General features: G+C 32.7%; 5 protein-coding genes across 5 annotated transcripts; 3 read left to right on the top strand and 2 right to left on the bottom strand.

The window, feature by feature from the left end:
• Positions 1–76: 76 nt before the first annotated feature.
• On the top strand, positions 77–2,138 carry MONOS_15110 (uncharacterized protein). The gene is made up of 7 exons (XM_067867966.1): positions 77–192; positions 254–372; positions 429–511; positions 570–683; positions 750–1,085; positions 1,203–1,322; positions 1,509–2,138. Exons 1-7 carry the CDS (start codon positions 104–106, stop codon positions 2,016–2,018), a joined length of 1,371 nt encoding a protein of 456 aa, XP_067728768.1. The 5' UTR covers positions 77–103; the 3' UTR covers positions 2,019–2,138.
• A 1,162-nt stretch (positions 2,139–3,300) lies between these two features.
• MONOS_15109 (putative DDE superfamily endonuclease) lies at positions 3,301–4,035 on the bottom strand (the record flags this gene model as incomplete). The annotated part of the gene is made up of 1 exon (XM_067867964.1): positions 3,301–4,035. The coding sequence occupies one exon, from the start codon at positions 4,033–4,035 to the stop codon at positions 3,301–3,303; it is 735 nt and encodes a 244-aa protein (XP_067728769.1).
• A 4,910-nt stretch (positions 4,036–8,945) lies between these two features.
• Positions 8,946–9,572, bottom strand: MONOS_16593 (putative DDE superfamily endonuclease; the record flags this gene model as incomplete). Its single annotated transcript, XM_067869489.1, has 2 exons — positions 8,946–9,306; positions 9,550–9,572. The coding sequence occupies 2 exons, from the start codon at positions 9,570–9,572 to the stop codon at positions 8,946–8,948; spliced, it is 384 nt and encodes a 127-aa protein (XP_067728770.1).
• A 7,175-nt stretch (positions 9,573–16,747) lies between these two features.
• On the top strand, positions 16,748–17,522 carry MONOS_8179 (uncharacterized protein; the record flags this gene model as incomplete). Its single annotated transcript, XM_067878566.1, has 3 exons — positions 16,748–16,758; positions 16,809–17,121; positions 17,238–17,522. 3 exons carry the CDS (start codon positions 16,748–16,750, stop codon positions 17,520–17,522), a joined length of 609 nt encoding a protein of 202 aa, XP_067728771.1.
• A 187-nt stretch (positions 17,523–17,709) lies between these two features.
• On the top strand, positions 17,710–18,377 carry MONOS_17462 (uncharacterized protein; the record flags this gene model as incomplete). The annotated part of the gene is made up of 3 exons (XM_067870385.1): positions 17,710–17,719; positions 17,764–17,909; positions 18,222–18,377. 3 exons carry the CDS (start codon positions 17,710–17,712, stop codon positions 18,375–18,377), a joined length of 312 nt encoding a protein of 103 aa, XP_067728772.1.
• Positions 18,378–20,122: the final 1,745 nt, after the last annotated feature.

The following is a 20,122-nucleotide window of genomic DNA, read 5'->3' on the forward strand; positions in this document are numbered from 1 at the left end:
AATTTCATTGTTTTGCTTCATAAGAAGGAATTTTTTAAGAAACAATTCCGTTCATCAATAAAAATTCTTTCCCATTAATTTAGAATAACCGTTTTTTAACATTATGGAAGTTCTTTCTCCCCTTCCAATCGGATCAATTGTTCTAAAATGTGAAATGCCAAATGACATCATTACTAGAATGTCATCTATTCAGTTTTGTGCTTCATCTTTTGCTATTTTGTAGTATTGACTTTTTAATGTTTTTATTAACTAGAGCTGGGATGTCTGTAAGTATTCCTTCTTCAACACAAGCAAAACTTGCAAAGTTAGATATCCAAACAGCAAAACTTGTTCCTGAGGCAATAAAATTGTCAGAGGACACAGTCCAACAATGTATTTTTTTGTTGAAATCTTTTTTTAATTTTTTGAACGGTTTTTAAATTTGACAGCGCACAATCTCTTGGCTGAATCAATTCGAAATCAGGAGCAATCACTTGCAAAAATTGAAGATGAAGCTCATTCAGTTGATGCTGTATGCAAATAAAATACTTTTGTAAAAGATTGTGTAATGCTAAAACAATTTTACTCAGATAAAAGAAGAAGCTGAAGTTATGATAGAAATGCTCCAGGGCATTAAAGAAAAAGCCAAGCAATTGATAGATCCTTTGGTTACAAAAGATTATTACACTTTTCGCACTTTAAAAGTGTGCAACATTTTAAAAAGACACGAAATTCTATTTTATACAAATACACAATTAAAATGTATTTAGAATATCGTTACTATTTTGTTTGAAGCTCAAGTTGGTGAATCTGGCGATATGTTATCATTCGATAATCTTGATGACTACATGAATAATTTATCTTCGTTAGAATCAGTGAAGCCCATGCTCGTTCCAGGACAAAGATTTCCTGTCGGAAGGCATGGAGAGAAACTGAAGAAAGGGGAAAAAACAGCGAATTCAGAAGAAGAAGAAGAAGAGCAAGAGCAAGAGCAAGATAACGCTGCTGAAGAGGAAGAAAAAGAAGACGAGGAAGAAGAAGAAGAAAGTGCTGCCTTGAAGGCACAAAGAGAAGCAGAAGAATACGCAAAAAAGACTCCTCTAGAGGTGTGCATTCAATAGTTCAATATATATGTGATTGTTGATGAAATCCAATTATTTATAAAATTATATATATCAAAATAATAAATAAATAATATTTTTTCTCATTTTATTTTAAAACAGATTCTACAGCCATATGATTTGGAAAACAAAAACGGACTCACAATCGACGAGTTGTGGAAAGGATTGAAAGAGAACTATTTCAATTTTCACATACAACCCTTGCTGATTAATGAAGAGGAGGTTTGATAATTTCTGAATTCCCCCACCCCACCCCTTTTTTTTTTTTTTAGAAGATCGTTTATTTTTTATTTTTATTTTTATTTTATTTTATTTTATTTTTTTCCTTCACAAATCCATATCTATATTAATATAAACATTAACCTTTCTATTTTTCAATGAAACGCATCGCCATCTGCTTATTCCTAGTTGTATGCATCACTGACAGCACACATCAAAGAAATGGAAGAAACTCTTCATCCACCCAAAAAGCCGAAGTCTCTTCTCAAACGAGTGAAAAAGCCGAAATCACCAAAGGACAGGAAAAAGAAGAGAGATGGCGAGGGAAACGAGGCTGAAGAAGGCGGAGAAGAAGGCGAAGAGGAAGGCGAAGAGGCGGAGGAAGCAGAAGAGGCAGAGGAAGGCGAAGAGGAAAATGAAGATGATTATGAATGGGTGCCAATTCAAGAAGGGGAAGAGGAAGAAGGGAGAGAAGAAGATGACGAGGAAGAGGAAGAGGAAGAAGGAGAGGAAGGACGAAGAAGAAGATTTGATCCAGAGAAGATGGTTGGGCTGATCCAAGATGTGGTGGATTTGATAGATGGACTACGCTTGGGAATACTTCTTGATGAAAAATTAGTTCATCCTTCGGAAGAAGAAGAAGAAGGAGAAGAGCAGGGAGAAGAGCAAGGAGAGGAAGCAGGGGAAGAAGAAATTTAGAAAAAATTAAATCTTTTTTTTCTTTTTTTGTTGTTCAAAATAATACATTAACACATGTTATTTTTTTTAAAAATTATATTTATCAAACAAAAGATTAAGCATCTGAAAGATGAATTTATTTGAATTGTTCAATCAATCTCCAATTTCAATAGCAAAATAAATTTTCACACAGCATACTTTTATTAACTTGTGTTATAATTTTCTTTTCTAATCTAAATGATGAATCAAAAAACAAAAACATGGAGAATCCAGGTTTCGATCCCGGTGCCTCACGCATGCAAAGCGCGCGATCTACCAATTGATCTAATTCCCCTTCACTAGAACTTGATTGATTTGACTGAGTCGCGAAAATGTGACTCAGTCAAATCGATTTATGTAAGGTTTATCGAATTTCTCTATTTTTAATCGAATTTCTCTCAATCTCACATGTTTTCAGAGTCGGAATTATCAATTAAATTTGTTTTGAGTGTTGTGATCTTAACTTTTTTTGTTTTGTTTATTTCTTCACCAATGTTTTTAGTTGTGTTTTAGAATTTGGTTTGTGTGTTTATTAGATATTATAAAAGCCATTTTTGATCAGTTTTTACACTTTTATCTATTTTTCATACTATGTATTTATATCAAGTTTTTATGTATTTTTTGCAAGGATTACCAACTTTTCCACAAATAAAACAACAGTAATAGCATATTTGAATGTATTATTTAATATTTGCATATACGTGTTTGTTTAAATGTTCATTTTCATTCATTTCATATTTTCATTTTTTATTTTAAGCTTTAAAGAGTTAAAAACAATTTTCAATCAAAATTTTTAATATTTTTATGTATGTTTAATAATAACAAAAACAAATATTATCTAAAACATCAAAAGTGTATTGTGATTATAAAAAAAGGTGATGAAGGTGAATGTTTATATAAAAAAATAAGAAAAAACTCATTTTTTATTTGCTAAAAGAGATTGTAAAGGCGATTCACTTACTCTTTTTCTTTTCTCATCAGATGATGAACATGAAGAAGAAGGAAAAGTTGAAGAAGAAGATTGTTGAAGAAGGCGAAGACTTTTCCATTGGTTCGGAATGAACCATGTGCCAACAACATTATTTCTTTCATCTTCTATTTCATCATTTTCACTATTCAACATAATAATTTCATTCCTTTTTTCTTTTTCTTCAATAGAAATTTTCTTTTTCTTTTCCTTTTCTTCTTTTTCTTCTTCTTTCTCTTCTTTTTCACTATTTTGGGTTTGTTGGTCATCAGAATCACCTAAAAAAGATAGTTATGGTTATTGAAATATGAAAAAGAAGAAATAAAACGTTATAAAGAATAATATGGGTAAAAAATAAAAATTCACGCCAGCTTCTTCTGCAAGCAGAACTGTAATTCTAGAAGTTGGAGAGGCCTCTGGGTTGAGTCTATTTTTAAGTTTAGCCCGATATCTATCGTTGACAAGTCTCCTTGCTTCTGTTTTTCTTGTTGTAATTAGGTATAGTTCATTGATGAACCTCTGATTGGCTTCGCAGTCAAGTCCAGTTAATGGGTTGTGAAGGATGTGGAAGTTTGTCAATGCGCATGTAACAATGAAATAGTCAGCAATCTTTTCGACCTGAAATGGCCAATTGTGGCGAAAGACAGCGAAGAGAGTCTTCAAACGACCAAAATAACGCTCGACTATGACTCGCCGCGATGCCAGCTGAGGAGTTCCGACAGGTTTCGTAATATATGCATCCAAATCAGCCCTCGCCCCGATGTATGCCGAGTCCGCAAGCACCTTTGAGCCCCCAAGCTGCGCCTTAAATTGTGGGAAATGCTCCTTGAAGATAGAAAAGTCGTGTGTTGAGCCGGTGTGAATGGAACTGACAGTACTGGCTGTTCCGGTGCGCGGGTTTACACCAACTTCAGCCTTTACGCAGTATATATGATGTTTCCCGCTGTAGAATTTTGTTCCAAACTGCAAGCTTCCAGCTGGTCTGTTGATTGGAAGAACTGTGCAGTCAACCACAACACCCACATCTCTCATATCATCCGATCTATCTGGTCGAAATGTGATGAACAAATCGATCAGATTGACTTTTATATTTTGAACAATGCTGTGAAGTAGTTTTATTGTTGAATTTTGTGTTTCATAAAAAGAAGAAACGAGAAAATGAGTGAAGGATGTTGATCCAAGATGCAAAAAATTCAAAAGAAGAAAGAGTTGATCCTCAAATTTTTCAATTGTTTTTTCTTTCCCACGATGAAGAGGGATTTCTTTACTTAATAACTGATAGAGCAAATCAAATTCAAAACGAGCAAATCCAGTGAGTCGGAAAAATGCATGAGTTTTATCAATTTTCATATATTTGCAAGCAGATTCGATAAGGGATTTTTTTGCAGGTGAAGGAGTGATGTGCACTGGTGCAGTGATAGCATTTCTCTTTTCCACTCTCTCTAAAATGTCTAAAAAAGTTGATTGTGACATTTTGTGAAAAAAATAGAAACAAGCAAGTGAAATGACCCTTTAAAGATATTTTTTTTTAAAGTGATCATGACACCCAGAATTGAAAACATCGGATGTGACTGAGTCACATCCAATTTGACTGTATCTTAATGGTATTAGATCGATCTTATTGGATGTTGACCGATCTAATGCCACTTGACGCAGTCAAATGAATTAAGTTCTAGTAGTCGGTGTGGAAACCCGAGCCAGGGAGGAAACCCGAGCCAGTGATCTTTTTTCAAATATTTTTTATTTTTTTCATCGATGAACAATTTGAAAAAAAACGAAATAATTTCACATTTCAATACATATGAATATGCTGGTATGCATGTGGTTTTCGTGTTTCTTTTTTGAATGTATCTATGAAAAAAAATTATTTTTGATCATAAATTTTTTTGTGTGAAAATTTTTACTAATTTTGAAGAAGAAAAATTTTCACAATTTGTCATCATTTTTGTATATTATACACACATACAATTCATTTACGCGTGTTTTCAATTTTCTTCAGTGGCTGAATGAGAAATGAAAAATTTTCTATGTAATTAATTCGACTTTTCACACAGCCACTGAAGAAAATTGAAAACACGCGTAAATGAATTGTATGTGTGTATAATATACAAAAATGATGACAAATTGTGAAAATTTTTCTTCTTCAAAATTAGTAAAAATTTTCACACAAAAAAATTTATGATCAAAAATAATTTTTTTTCATAGATACATTCAAAAAAGAAACACGAAAACCACATGCATACCAGCATATTCATATGTATTGAAATGTGAAATTATTTCGTTTTTTTTCAAATTGTTCATCGATGAAAAAAATAAAAAATATTTGAAAAAAGATCACTGGCTCGGGTTTCCTCCCTGGCTCGGGTTTCCACCCCAACTAAGTAGACCTTAAACGAATTGAGCGGCTCAATTTGAATTGACAAAGTCAAAACGTTTTTAGTTTGTTTTATTGGTTTTGACTCAATCAATTCGGTTTTCCCTCAATCTTTTTTGTGATCAAAAAATCAAAAATTATGTATCAATTTTGATCATAACTATTTGATGTTTTTTCTATTTTCGGTTTGAAAACAGCTTGTTTTCAGTTATTTTTAAATATGTGAATCTTTAATATATTATTAATACATTTGCGTTAGGTTTTTTTTGGATCATAAATAATATGTCAATAGTTTTGTTTCTGACGTTTTTATTTGTTGATCGTTTGGAAAATGGCTTTTAATATTCAAACATTAGTTTTTTAGTATTTTGAAAGGTGGAAATGTTTGTTATTTCCTTTCTTTTATTTCAGTTTTATTTTGAGAACATGTTTTTGATTTGACAATTGTTTTCATGAAGCCTTTTTTGAATAACAAACAATTTAAGTGATATTTATTCTTTTTTTCATTTAAAATGTTTGTTTAAAGCTATGTCAGAGTTATTAGAAACTTTTTTGTTGTAACTGTCGTTTTTTTTCTTTTCTTTTCAATAATGTTTATTATTTTTGATTCTTTAATGATCATTAAATTTTTTTTCGCTTCATAACTATTTATTATTAACAAAAAAATGAAAAGAACAGAATAACTTTACGAAATAATGTTTTTTTCAAATAAAAATTGAAATATGAAGAATTTTGAAAAAGTCAAAACATTGAAACTTTCGTATTTTTTAAAGGAAATAATTTTTATAATAATTCTTATATTATATTATTCATGTATTGATGAAAAATTGACAAAAACATAACTCTTTATTTTATTGATTTTCATGTGATCATACACCCAGAATTGAATCAATCGGTCTTGACTCAATCAAAACGGTTTTGAGTCAAACTTTTTGGTTTTATGAACCACTAATTGGTATTTGATTGAGCTAACGGGTATTGATTAAGTAATTTCGTTTAAGTTCTAGTGAGGGAGGAAACCCGGGCCGGGGAGGAAACCCGGGCCAGTGATCATTTTATAAAATATTTTTCAATTTTTTCGTCGACAAACAATTTTCAAAAAATGAAATTAATCCATATAATAATACATGTGAATATGCAGGTGTGTGTATTTTTTGGTGAAAATTTTATAAAATTTTGAAGAAGAAGAATTTTTCATTTAGTCATCATTTTTGTATATTACTCACACATACAATTCATTTACACATGATTTCAATTCTCTTCAGAGGCTTGTTGTGTAATATGAGAAATTAACCCGTTTCGCAACAAGCCTCTGAAGAGAATTGAAATCATGTGTAAATGAATTGTATGTGTGAGTAATATACAAAAATGATGACTAAATGAAAAAATTCTTCTTCTTCAAAATTTTATAAAAATTTTCACTGAAAAAAATTTTTGATCAAAAATAATTTTTTTTCAAAGATTCATGTAACAAAGAAATACGAAAACCATACACACACCTGCATATTCACATGTATTATTATATGGATTAATTTCATTTTTTGAAAATTGTTTGTCGACGAAAAAATTGAAAAATATTTTATAAAATGATCACTGGCCCGGGTTTCCTCCCCGGCCCGGGTTTCCTCCCTCACTAAAGAACCGAAACGATATGGCCATGTAATAACGTATTGTGAACGTCAAATCAATTTAGATCTTACTATTTCGTAGCGATTAATTCACAACGGTTGTGGTTTAATTACGACGGGCTGTATCACGGATTTTTGGAAATGATGTTTGTTGATCATATATTTTTCTTTTTTTCCATTTTTAAAAAATAACGTTTCAAATATAAACAGCATAAAGATATGTTTTGTATTATTGAATTTTGAATGTTTATTCATGATCATTATGTTCAACTTTTTTTCAGATCTTACGATTTTTTAAAAATATCATTTTTTTGACTTATCAAGGAAGAAAACATAACCTACATCGGAAGTTCGATGTGAATTTGCTTTTTTAATGAAAGTGTCCGCGAAACAAAGATTCACAGAAATGTTTTTTTCTTATAAAAAAAACTTTTGCGTTGAATATCACTAATAACATTTTTTCATATCATTTTTGGTTTTGAACGTACAACAAAGTTCTCTTTTTTTAAGTTATTTTTTCAAACAAGAATCGTTTTTTTAAATAATTGTTAGTTGTTTATTAAGTTAAATAATTGATGAAATATATACTAAAAGGAGATGGGAAAACTTTTGGAGAAAAAGCAAACGAAATTCATAAAAGAATTTGAGAAAAGATATTAATTCCGATGAAAAATATATAAAGGACAATTATTTAAGAACTGTTAACATTCAAAAGATACTCGAGAACAGTTTGCTTGTGTTGGTATTGTTTTGAACTGGGAACTTTTTGATTTTTGCAGGATTTTTCTGGTGCTTTTGTAATACACAAACAATTGTTGTCAGGAGTCTGGCTGTGTTCTGTTTGAATAAACTGAGTGGAAGAAGGAGGTCAGATGGAGGAATGATGGCAGTGTATTTTCTTTGAAGGCATTAATTGTTCCAGATTGAGAGATCGTGGTTGCGATAATGAACTTGAAGGTCTTTGCTTTCCCAATGTTGGTTGAGACGAATGAAAACTTGGATGAGTTTCAATTGCACTTGACGTTGATGGTAGAGAAAAAATTGAAGGTGGAGAAGAAGTGAAATGAGAGGTGTTAGTGGAAATCACTCGTTCATTCATAAATGTTTCTTGTGATGATTGCAGCTCAGATGAATGAGAAGGTATTGTTTGATCCGAAATAAGAATTGTTGTTGGAGGTTGTGGAGATGCAGATGAAGCTGGTTGAGTTGTTGATGAAGATGAGGTTTCATTTGAAGAAGAAGAAAGGTTTTGTATATGTGGGAATAGAACAGAAGAAGAATTAGCTTATGCTGAAGTTGAAAAAGAAGAATTATATGAAGAAAAAAGTTGCTTGGCAGACTTCCATTGATTAGGAAGCAGCCATTTAAAAGAAAAATCAATATCATCTGAAACAAAACCTTCATCGCTTTCAGAAATCGATGAAATTCGAGTATCTTCATTCAAAGTTGTCACCACTTTCTGATCTTAACTGCTTTTGCAATTTTTTTCATTGATCTGTGCATGAGGTTCAGTTGTTGCATCAGCTGAATAAAAAAATTAATATGGTATTTGAAAAAAATAAAAATTTAATTGTTAACATAAATAAAGTCAATATGGGTAAAATATGAAAATTCAAACTATCTTCAAGTGCATGTAAAGATGTTACACTTGAAGTTGGAATTGAACTTGGGTTCAATCGATTAAGTAATCTGGCTCTGTATTTTTAATTTGTTAGTTCCTTTTTCTGTCTTTTTTCCTCAACTTTTGTAATTAGATTAGAGAGGAAAAGTTGATTAGCCTCGAAATCTGCCTCCGATAATGGGTTTTGCAATATGTGATAATTTGTTAAACAGCATGCGACGTAAAAGTATTCAGCAATTGAAGAAATCTTTAAGGGCCAAGGTCGACGAAAGATTGTGAATAATGTTTTCAAACGACCAAAAAAGCGTTCGACGATTTCTCAATGTGCTGCAAGCTTTGGTGTCCCAACAGGTTTGGTTATTATTGCTCTAAATTCACTTTCAGCACCAATATAATCCGAATCTGCCATGATTTTTCCTCCTTCCAAACGTGCTGCGAATTGAGAGTAATGCTCACGAAACATGACATAGTCGTGAACTGCTCCGCCATGAACCTTGCTAACTGAACTTGCAGTTCCTGTTTTTGGATTCACTCCCACTTCAACTTTTGCACAATAAATTTTGTGTTTTCCACTGAAGCAATCGCTTCCACAATTAAATTCTTTTCCTGTTTTGTTTACCGGTAAAACTGTACAGTCCAAAACAAGTGCCACCTCCTCCATTCCATGAATTCTGTCAGGTCTAAACGTGAGAAACACATCAAATAAAAAAACTTTGATGGATTGCAAGATCGAATGAATTAGTCTAAGAGTTGCATCTTGCGTTTTTTGAAATGGTGAGGTGATGAGATGAGAAACAGTTGGTGATCCAAAATGAAAAATATTTAATAACAAGAATAACTGATCGTCCAATTTTTCAATAACTCTTCGTTTACCCGGATGAGGGAATATTACAGGTTGAACCAGACGAACAAGAAGATCAAACTCACTCTTTGTGAAACCAGTCATTCTGAAAAAGCCCAAATCTTTGTTAGTGAATTTGGACAATGCGTTTTCAATCAATGACAGTTTCTTTTCTTCCTCTTTTTGGTGAGTATTTTTCGGAAGAACATTTCTTTCTTCAACATGAGTAAAAATATCCAAAAAATTAGATTGACTCATTTTTAGAATAACATTGAAAGAATTGATCGAATGAATACATTATTTGGAAAAATTTTTGTGATCCCCTTGTCCCACTTTTGATTTAATTCATCGTGAACGAATCAAAACGTTTTTTCTTTGATTTTTTTGTTTTAGCACTTGATAAAAAGAGGCTTATGAAAATAATAACAATTGACGATAACACAACGTTTAAGTTCTACAAAAAGATGAAAGTGGATTAATTTTCATATTAGTGAATTTGTTCACGAAATGTTTTTTTATAAGAATATTAATGTTTGACAATCGTTAGAAAATTTATTTTTTTTTAGATACAGTTTTTGTTTTTTTTATTTCTGTTTTTAAATTTTTATTTTTATTTCAATTTTAAAATTTGTTTCACATATTGAAAAGTGAGAACTGTTTGATTATCAATAATTACAGATCATCTCAATTTAATATTCAGTTTTCTTTAATGACAGAAGTGAATTTGTTTTGTACCTAATTATTCGAATAAAATTTGCAGATTCAAAAATTTTTGTTCGATGGTTAATTTTCAATTGTGGGTTATTAAAAGAGATCAAAACAATCTACAAATTCAAAAACCTGATTTATAAACAAAATGGTAATTTTTAAAAAGAGCAGCACAAATAATCAAATTGTTATCAAATTATCGTTTTGACTCTTTTTCAATGATATTTGAAATTTTGGGATATTTTTATTGAAAAATCACCTTTGATCAAAAAATAAAATCCTTGTTATTATGTTTTTTCTGAGATTTCAAAAAATTCAAAAACTTTAAAGATATGATATAAATTATTTCTTTTCATTTTTATAACAACATTTATTGTGAAATAATACGTTATTGGTTGGATGATGACTTGAAGTTTTCCGAAATTGAATCACAGTATAAACAGGATATATTTTCTTCGAATACAGTCAAAACCTGATATTGTCATATCGAATACAATTTCATTCGTTTGTTGTCACATTTTTACGATACACAGACATTTTTTGCTAGTTTTTTATTCATTTTCCACAGGATATAAATACTGGGCTGAAAATATATAATCACATTTTTTTATATTATGTGTGTTTTTTCAATGAAAAATCGATTTTTTGATCAAAAATTTCTAATTTTCACTTTTTCAAAAATGTGCTTGAATAAGAAATAATAATTTATATGGGTGATTCTTTTTGAAAAGTCACAAATGTTAAATTAACAAATAAATCCAAAATGTCATGTTTTGCTATATGTTTTGTTTACAAATATCAAACTTCACTAAAATGGAATCTATCGCTTCAAAATGCTATTTCAAACATTCTTGAGGAGATTTGTGAGCTGAAACAGAAATTTGAGCAAAACAAGAAATTTTTGATATATTTGAAAATTGAACATTTGTGACTTTTCAAAAAGAATCACCCATATTTAAGAAAAAATTAATATCGCAAGTGAAAAATGCGTTTGTTTGAAGAATTTACAAATATTAAAAATCTGACCCAACAATAATTAATTTATAAATTGTTTTTTTCTTTTTTGTGAGTGAAGTATCATCGTATGTTATCACAATCGGATATAGTCGCAAAAAGTCGTTCAAAACGCGATGTTATTATACCCGATTTTGACTGTAATCCCATTTTTACAATGAAAAGGAACAAAAACTTAATTCTGAATTACCATTGGTAGAAAACCAGGTAGTTAGTGGAAAACCCGGCAGTTGGTTATTCGAAATTGTCAATTTTTTCAACGTTAAAGTCATCTCAATTAATTTTAAACATTTTTATATTTGTTTTGAAAGGTGTTTGCGATAAAATATTTAATGATTGCAGAAAAAAACTTTTCGAAATTTGGAGAGAAAGTTATTAACTTTCATTTGATCAAAACCATTAAAATATGAAAAGCATGCCAAAAACTCAGCTACAGCGTGTTGTTCATGTCTGTCAATAATATTTCATTAAGCAATTAATAACAAATTATATTTCTCTCACTATACATCAATTTTTTTTAGTGAACGAGCACACAGGCAACATGTTTTGATTGGAGCGTGCTTTTTGGTTGCAGGCTTTCCAAAAGAAAGGTTACAGTTTGTTATTTTTTGTACTATGTTTATTTTTTTTATAATTTGTGATGTAATTAATTAAATTCTTTAAAAGAAATTGTTTATAGCAATATTGTTCGACGTGAGTATTTTTGAAGTTTATGATGTTTAATTTGTGTAACAGTGGATGATACTTTGGTTTTGAATTACTAATACTAACTTCTAATTGTAATTAAAAATGTGATTTGTTTAAATAAGTATTGATTGTTAATTTTGAAAAATATTATCATTTGTAATTTCTTCAATTCTTTTTATATACAATTATTTATCTTTTTCTGTTATTAAATTTCTTGAATTCAAACTCAATACATTATGTCTATTGTTTTTATATTTCAAAATTCTTTTTTATCACATAAATATAAGATAAATATATTTGTTTCATATTTTAACAATTTTTTTTTAGACAACAAGAATTCAGTAGTTTAAATGTTTATAATCAATTCTGAAGTGAATATTAGTGAAATGAACATAAAAAGAAATTACAAAAATTATTTATTATTAAGTATGTTCATGAATAAATTCGAAAATAAAGAAAAATGAGATTTCTTTTACAGAACATAAAAAACGTCATCTGTTTTTGTAATTCGTAATTCACGTTACAATATAAATATATTATGAACCAACAGAATTTACAAAATTTGATAAATAATTCTTGTTGTCTAAAAAAAATTGTTAAAATATGAAACAAATATATTTATCTTATATTTATGTGATAAAAAAGAATTTTGAAATATAAAAACAATAGACATAATGTATTGAGTTTGAATTCAAGAAATTTAATAACAGAAAAAGATAAATAATTGTATATAAAAAGAATTGAAGAAATTACAAATGATAATATTTTTCAAAATTAACAATCAATACTTATTTAAACAAATCACATTTTTAATTACAATTAGAAGTTAGTATTAGTAATTCAAAACCAAAGTATCATCCACTGTTACACAAATTAAACATCATAAACTTCAAAAATACTCACGTCGAACAATATTGCTATAAACAATTTCTTTTAAAGAATTTAATTAATTACATCACAAATTATAAAAAAAATAAACATAGTACAAAAAATAACAAACTGTAACCTTTCTTTTGGAAAGCCTGCAACCAAAAAGCACGCTCCAATCAAAACATGTTGCCTGTGTGCTCGTTCACTAAAAAAAATTGATGTATAGTGAGAGAAATATAATTTGTTATTAATTGCTTAATGAAATATTATTGACAGACATGAACAACACGCTGTAGCTGAGTTTTTGGCATGCTTTTCATATTTTAATGGTTTTGATCAAATGAAAGTTAATAACTTTCTCTCCAAATTTCGAAAAGTTTTTTTCTGCAATCATTAAATATTTTATCGCAAACACCTTTCAAAACAAATATAAAAATGTTTAAAATTAATTGAGATGACTTTAACGTTGAAAAAATTGACAATTTCGAATAACCAACTGCCGGGTTTTCCACTAACTACCTGGTTTTCTACCAATGGTATTTGATTTTTAAAAAGTTGACTGTTCATGTTTTTCAATTTTTCAAATAGAATGGGCTATGTTCATAATTGAACAGGTTCTATATTTATTTCAAAATAGAACAATTCAGGTCCACAAAATGTGACATTGGCAAAAGGGGGTAATTCAGCTAGGAATGATTTTTTTCTTGAAAACACCTGAAACTGTATCGAAAATGAGCTTTATGATCTCATTAATTAAGATCAGTTATTAAATTCTATTAAAAAATAAAATTATCTACCAACGAAATACAGATATCGCATAAAATACCGGACATCGCACAAAATACCGGACAAGATCGATTTCTCAATAACTGCAAGAGGAATATTTCTTGCAATTTTTCTAAAAGTATTTCTCATCAATACAAACTCAATTGATAAACGAGATTTTCAAAATTGCTTCATATGTGCTCAAAGAAAATTGTTTTTAAAATCTCGGAGAGAAAATTAAACTCCTATTTTCCCAAAATTTCGATAATCATTTTCTCTGAGCACATATGAAGCAATTTTGAAAGTCTCGTTTATCAATTGAGTTTGTATTGATGAGAAATACTTTTAGAAAAATTGCAAGAAATATTCCTCTTGCAGTTATTGAGAAATCGATCTTGTCCGGTATTTTGTGCGATGTCCGGTATTTTATGCGATATCTGTAAATCTTAAAGAGATAAAAATTTTAGATCAAGCCCATCATTTAATATATTAATGTTTTCTTTTTTATATTTTTTTCCTATGTCTGAATTTTATTGAAAAGTTCCACGACTTTGATTTTGTCCCACAAAAGATCAAAAAATATCGATCATTCCGTTCCCATTTTAGTTTTATAAATGCTATTTGTTGTTATTTATTTCGCTTTTTATAGAAAAATAATAAACAAATTTGTTTATATCATATAAACTTTTATCTTTATTTTGAAATATTCATTTGAAAGATTCTGCTTTCCAGCTATTTGAGTCAAATGAGTTGCATGTTTTTATTTTTTCATTTTCATTTCATCTTTTTGAATATTCGCTTTGATTTTATGAACAGGAGCTAAGATTTTATTATTTTCCTTTATGAAAGATAAATTATATTTGATTTGCTTTTATAATTGAATTTTTTTAAGAAATTTTCAAACAGGAAAAATACATCAAAACTACGCTCGTAACAATTGAAAGATACTCGAAAAATTGAAAGCATTGAGCAATAATAAATTTTATCATCCAGAAATGCAACATGAAATGTTATTTTTCAAAACAAATCTTCATTGTTACAAACTCAAAAATACAATCTCTTCTCTTATAAAGATTCAAAAAGTTTGTATCAAACAACTTGTTTTCATATCAGCACGTGTTGTTTTCTTCGTCTATTTCACAGTTCTGGAAGTGGAGAATAGAAGAGAAGAAGGCTGGATGGGACAAGCGGCCAGTATTCTCTTCATCTTCATCTTCATCATCAGCGTCTGCAATTGATTCTTCGGATGCCTCGGCCGTGGCGGTGTCACATACGTCGGAAGTGGCGATGGACGACATCGAGAGGCAGTTGCGGATTGTTGTTTAAAAAGCAGCTGAAGTGAATTCAATTCAAAAGAAATCGTTGTTGAGGGTTTGACAAGCTCCGCGAGGTTATGACGAGGAGCGGCTGTCGGTGCTGTGTGAAAGTGTTGTGTGTGTGTACGATGTGGAGCTTTTGGTGATGCTTTCGGTTGCGTTAGTGGGGCAGCTTCCTACTCTTGCAGAGTCTGTGAGCAAAAACTCTGGGAGCATGAGGGTATATGCAGCGGTAGAAGTGAATGCGTTCCCGTTGATCTACAATTTGTTTGACACTTCACAGCAGATATGGCGATTGCCGCAGTCGAGACATGTGATGATGAAGTTGGATGAGAAAATGATGGGGTGAGGGGTTGCAGTGTGAAAAGTGAGAGAGATTGTGGAGAAGGTGCTGGAGGAAGAGGGGCTGAGGATGAATGATGCGGTTCTGTCTTTATTTGCGATCGTGCTCGTCGCGCTGAAGGAGCGAATATAAGCTGAGGAAGGTGAACGATTCAGCAGCAGAAGCAGATGAGTGTTTAAGTATTTCTGCAATGAAAAGTTTTATTAAAATGATTAGATCTGTGAAGCTGTTGTAAAAAAAAGAGCGAACGATTTGATAATAAATGAGGAAAAAGACAAATGCAATGAATAAGCAATGGAAAAAAGTTGTTTGATTAATGTGGAGTGATTAAAAGAAGAAGAGGAAGAGGACGAAGAAGAGGAAGAGGGAGGAATAATTGAGTTCACCTAGAAGAACGGAGTGACGAGGTTGTTCTATCTGGTCGATGGCCGAAGACCAGTGCCTTGACACAAAAAGGAAATCAGCGAATGATGCGTGTGCGCATTGCAAACGGTCAGACTTTTGATGTGCTGGGCGAGCTGAACATGCAGCTGCCTTGAAGCTGTGCAAAGATGCAGATGAAATGGCGGAGATCCAGTTGAGAAACAAAGTCGAAGAGGAATCTAACTTTAGAGCCGTGGGAGATCCTCATGCAGCATTGGACTAAGAGTGAAGCAGGGATGAAGCAGGCGATTGTAGAAGATTTGGTGGTTATGTTTTTCGTTCTTGTAGAATGGTTCGAGCACGAAGAGGAGGAGAACGAGTTTGTGATTGATATCTTTATCAGCCAGGATGAGTTGATCCGCCTTGCAAATGCGCATCCTTTGATGAAGCAACGGCTTCTGTGATGTGGAGTGACAGCGTCGTTTGATATTGCATACGGATGATTCAGTGAAGGTGAAGTTCACAACGGAGAAAAGAATTGAAGCTGCACGGCAGAGTAGAGAAGGAATAGAAGAAGGTTATGCGAAGGAGATTCTGAGCAATTATTCAGCGATGCTGTCAGTGCATGCGTTTGAGGGTATGTTTGATGAGGCGTCTGATGCGGATAAACAGCTGATTTGGCAGGGTGAGTGAATGGAGGCTGAGGTGCAGAAGGAGGGGAGGCGGGTTCATTCAACACGTCAGACAAGAGGCTCGGTGTCGAAGAGTTGTTTATTTAGAGAAGACAGTCGAATGCTGTTCAAACGATGGGTTTACGCGGCTGTGATGCTTAGTACGCCATTTCTAGCATACAATGCTTTCTCAGCGGTTGTACCTATGGATGCTTCCATGTCATTGAAGATGGCAGCAGAGGACTGCATCACAATTTTGTTTCTTCTTCTTCTTCTTCTTCCTCTTCTTCTTCTTCTTCTTCTTTTTCTTCCTCTTCCTCTTCCTCTTCTTCTTCCTCTTTCTCTTTCTCTTCCTCTTCCTTTTCCTCTTCCTCCATCTCCTCCTCTTCTTCTTTGTCATCGTCAATTTCTGTTTTTATGAGTGTCTGTTCCTTCTTCACATCCTCCTCATCGTCTCAAATATCTCATCTGTCACATTCCTCTTCTTCTCTCTTTTCATCAGCATAAGCACATGCATATTTGGAAGCAACTGCTTTGAACAGTATGTCAAATGCGTGTGTTCCGACAAGTTGCTCATCGATGTGCTTGTATCATTGGCTTTAAGGTGTTTATGCAGCTCCATCGACCGCCTCATCTCCAGATGCGAAGAAGAAGAGCACTTGTGCGACGAATGGGACAAAGGCATCGGTGGTGGCACATCGTCAAGAGAGGTGGTGGATTTGAACAGACAAGGACACGAATGGAAGAAGCGCTTCTGCGACGAGGTCTGTGAAGATGGAGAGAATGTGCCCAGGAGAAGCGGTGGGGCATCAGCAGCGGAGAAGGAAAGAGGCGCAGACAGAGCTGATGAAAGAGAAGAGGAGGAAGTTGTGGAGACGACAGCAGACGAAGTGACAGCAGCTGGCAAGTCTGATGAGGTAGTCGGGGCTGCAACAGCAGTAGATTGCTGGAGGCTTCCTGGCTGAGCCAAATGAGACGGGCGGGAAGGAGAGCTTGCCTGCGTGCGTGACTTCTGCGATGTGGCTGAGAGTAGGAAAGAAGGGCAGAGAAAGAGGAAGAAGCGAGAGATGTTGGAGAAGTCAGAGAGGCCAAAAAAGAAGAAGCAGAAAAAGATAAAGATGGAAGGGAAGAAGACGATGACGATGACGAAGAAGATGATGTTGCAATAGATGCAGTTGAAGATCCCCCAAGCACGATCGTCGGAGCCAACAGCGATGCAGAAACAGAAGGCGATGTGTCATCAAAGAAAGAGCGAAGCGTGGCTAACTCAAAAGTGGGAGAAAATGGAGCATTTGAGGTGCTTATCTCAGAGCGGTGAGCTGTTGATGAGTGCGTGCGTGCTATTGACGTGGTTGTTTGAGTGATGACGGGTACAAGGAAGATGAGGGCAGTGGCTGAGACAGAGGAAGAGGAGGAAGAAATGGAAGAAGAAGAGGAAGAAAAAGAAGAAGAATAAGTTGAATTGGGGATATCTTGAATGGTTAGATGATGCGTCTTGGCAAAAGATGCAAGTTTGTTTGAGGATTTTTGTTGAACTGATTCATTTTCTGATGAATGAGATGAAGAAGAAAAAGAAGAAGAAGAAGAAGATGATGATGATGATGAAGAGGAGAAGAAGGAGAAGGCGAAGGAAAGAGAGGAAACAATGGCTGAAGTTGAATGGATTGGGGAAACGAATGAAGATGAAGCATATGGTTGTGTAGGAGTTTTTGAATGTTGTGAGCGAAGAGAAAGAAGTGAATGAGGAAGAATGGAAGGCGAGGAAGTTTGTGGAGTGAGAGAAGATGCATGCTGTGCGGATGGATGCGTGTGATGCGGTGATGATGAACACTACAGCTTCGGAGATGTCGACAGAGGAGCTGATGCAAGCGACAGGATCGAGCGCGCTGCAAAGTGGCAGCACAAAAAGGACATAAAGCAATTCACTGAAGAATGATGGAACTCTTACGTTGTTTTGCACGTTACGCTTCTTGCTGAGAAAAGTGTTTGTGCTATATCAAGTTCATTTGATGATTAGGTCGTCGAATGTGTGTTGCAGCAGAGAGTGAGGGCTCATGGCGGGGCGAAAGCAGAAGGGAGGGTGCTGGAGGCAGATTGGAGAGACAGGATGAATGTGTCGCAGGATGCGGAAAAGGAAATGCTGCTTGAGTTTCTGGAGTGGAAGAATCTGTAAAGAGAAGATATGGACTTGATGATGATTTAATGGTAGTTAAAGGAGAAAAGTGTATCTGAACTTGTGGTTTTGATACTGTTGGCTGTATGTGGGAAGGTGCTGTGGTGCAAATGCATGAGACAATCATGGTGAAAGGGAGCCAAGTGTGTTGAAGTCTCGCCATCTGATCAATGTGCATATTTTTGTGTTTGGAATAGAAGAAGAAGAGATGATGATGAAGAGAGAATGAAAATGGAGCGAAGAAAAAGGGATGACGGAAGAGAGAAGATGAGTTTTGATAATTCCGTTTCAACACTTGCTTTTATCAAAGCTGAATTGGATGTTCCACTTGCATCAGAGACTGTCCAGCCACTCAGTTCATCATTTCCTTTTATTTCGTGTTTCCGATCAGAAAAAGCTAATTTATTGCTCATCAAAGACATTCCATTCACAACAACTTTCTTTGTTCCTGTTTGTCTTGTGAGTGAGTGCTTCATTGTCAAACAAGGGAACTGAACAATTCCACAATGTGAGTGATTGGATGACTCGATATTGCTCACATATATTTCTTCTGGAGTGGGAAGGAGATAGACGCACAGAGGAATGGCCACACTTGTGTTTCCATTGTCGAATCCTCGAACTTTTTCAAAAGAATCCAAAGAGGCTGTTACACACGTAATCTTTTGTGACTTTGCAGTTTCTTCCAAATTTGGTGAAATGGCAAAGATATCATTTCCCCACTTTTCTGTGTTTGTTCCAAAAGAAGAAGAAATCAGGAAATTTGGATTTTCATTCAATAATCGAAGAAAAATTCTTCCCCCCAGGCCATCTGTTGCTGAACAAAAGCATCCATCAAAGTTGTAGCCTTTCACTTTCACTTCGTTCGCTTCTCCCGCACATCGCATTGTTGATCCTCCGTTGGCTGATTTTGTGCTTCAGCATCTGAAAATGTTCTCGAAATCATATCTTTGTCTATTATGAAATTGATAAAACAAATGTTTACAATCAACTGAGAACTATTCAAAAAAAAAAGCATGATTGAATAATAAATTGAAAATTAAATTTATTTGTTTTAATTAATTGGAAACCACTAAACTTATCCGATTAACAGTTGCATCGATTATGTGTGTTCTATCTTTGCATTCATGTTGAGTTCAGACTCATAAAGCAAAAGAAAAATGCTATTCAAATGAAATTTTGAATTAACATTGAAAATCAAGTTTGTCAGGATAAAGAATCGAAACATACATTGTACTTTTTGTTAATAAACAATTGCAAAGTAGTTCAATCAAGTGATACTCTTTTTCATTGAAAAAATGATATATAAATTTTGATCAAAAAATATGATACATAATTTTTTGTGAAAGAGTATTTCCTCTTATAAAAAGTTTGTTATGAATTAACAAACATCACCGTGAAAATTCGTTATTATCATTTGAATAATGGTAACGGAGTGTGAAATAATTAACTTTCATGAGACAAATTTTTGATCGGATGTCACTTTTCAAAAAAATTTTGACCTATTAACTAATTCTAACAATAGAACTCTATGAATTAGGGTTAGTCCAAAAAGAAATTTCATTTTTACTTCGTTTATAAAGATATTAGGGCTTCAATACGAAAATAACTTTTTTATCATAATTCAAAAATTGAAAAAATTATAAGGTTCTTTCTCTGAAAAATTGATGATGTTAATAGACTTTATCTTTATTGTACAAATGATTTTCTGGTAGGAATATGAAAAAGAAATCGTTATGATATGAATC

This window comes from Monocercomonoides exilis (assembly GCF_001643675.1).
Source record: "Monocercomonoides exilis strain PA203 chromosome Unknown scaffold18-1597598, whole genome shotgun sequence".
Lineage (NCBI taxonomy): Eukaryota > Preaxostyla > Oxymonadida > Polymastigidae > Monocercomonoides > Monocercomonoides exilis.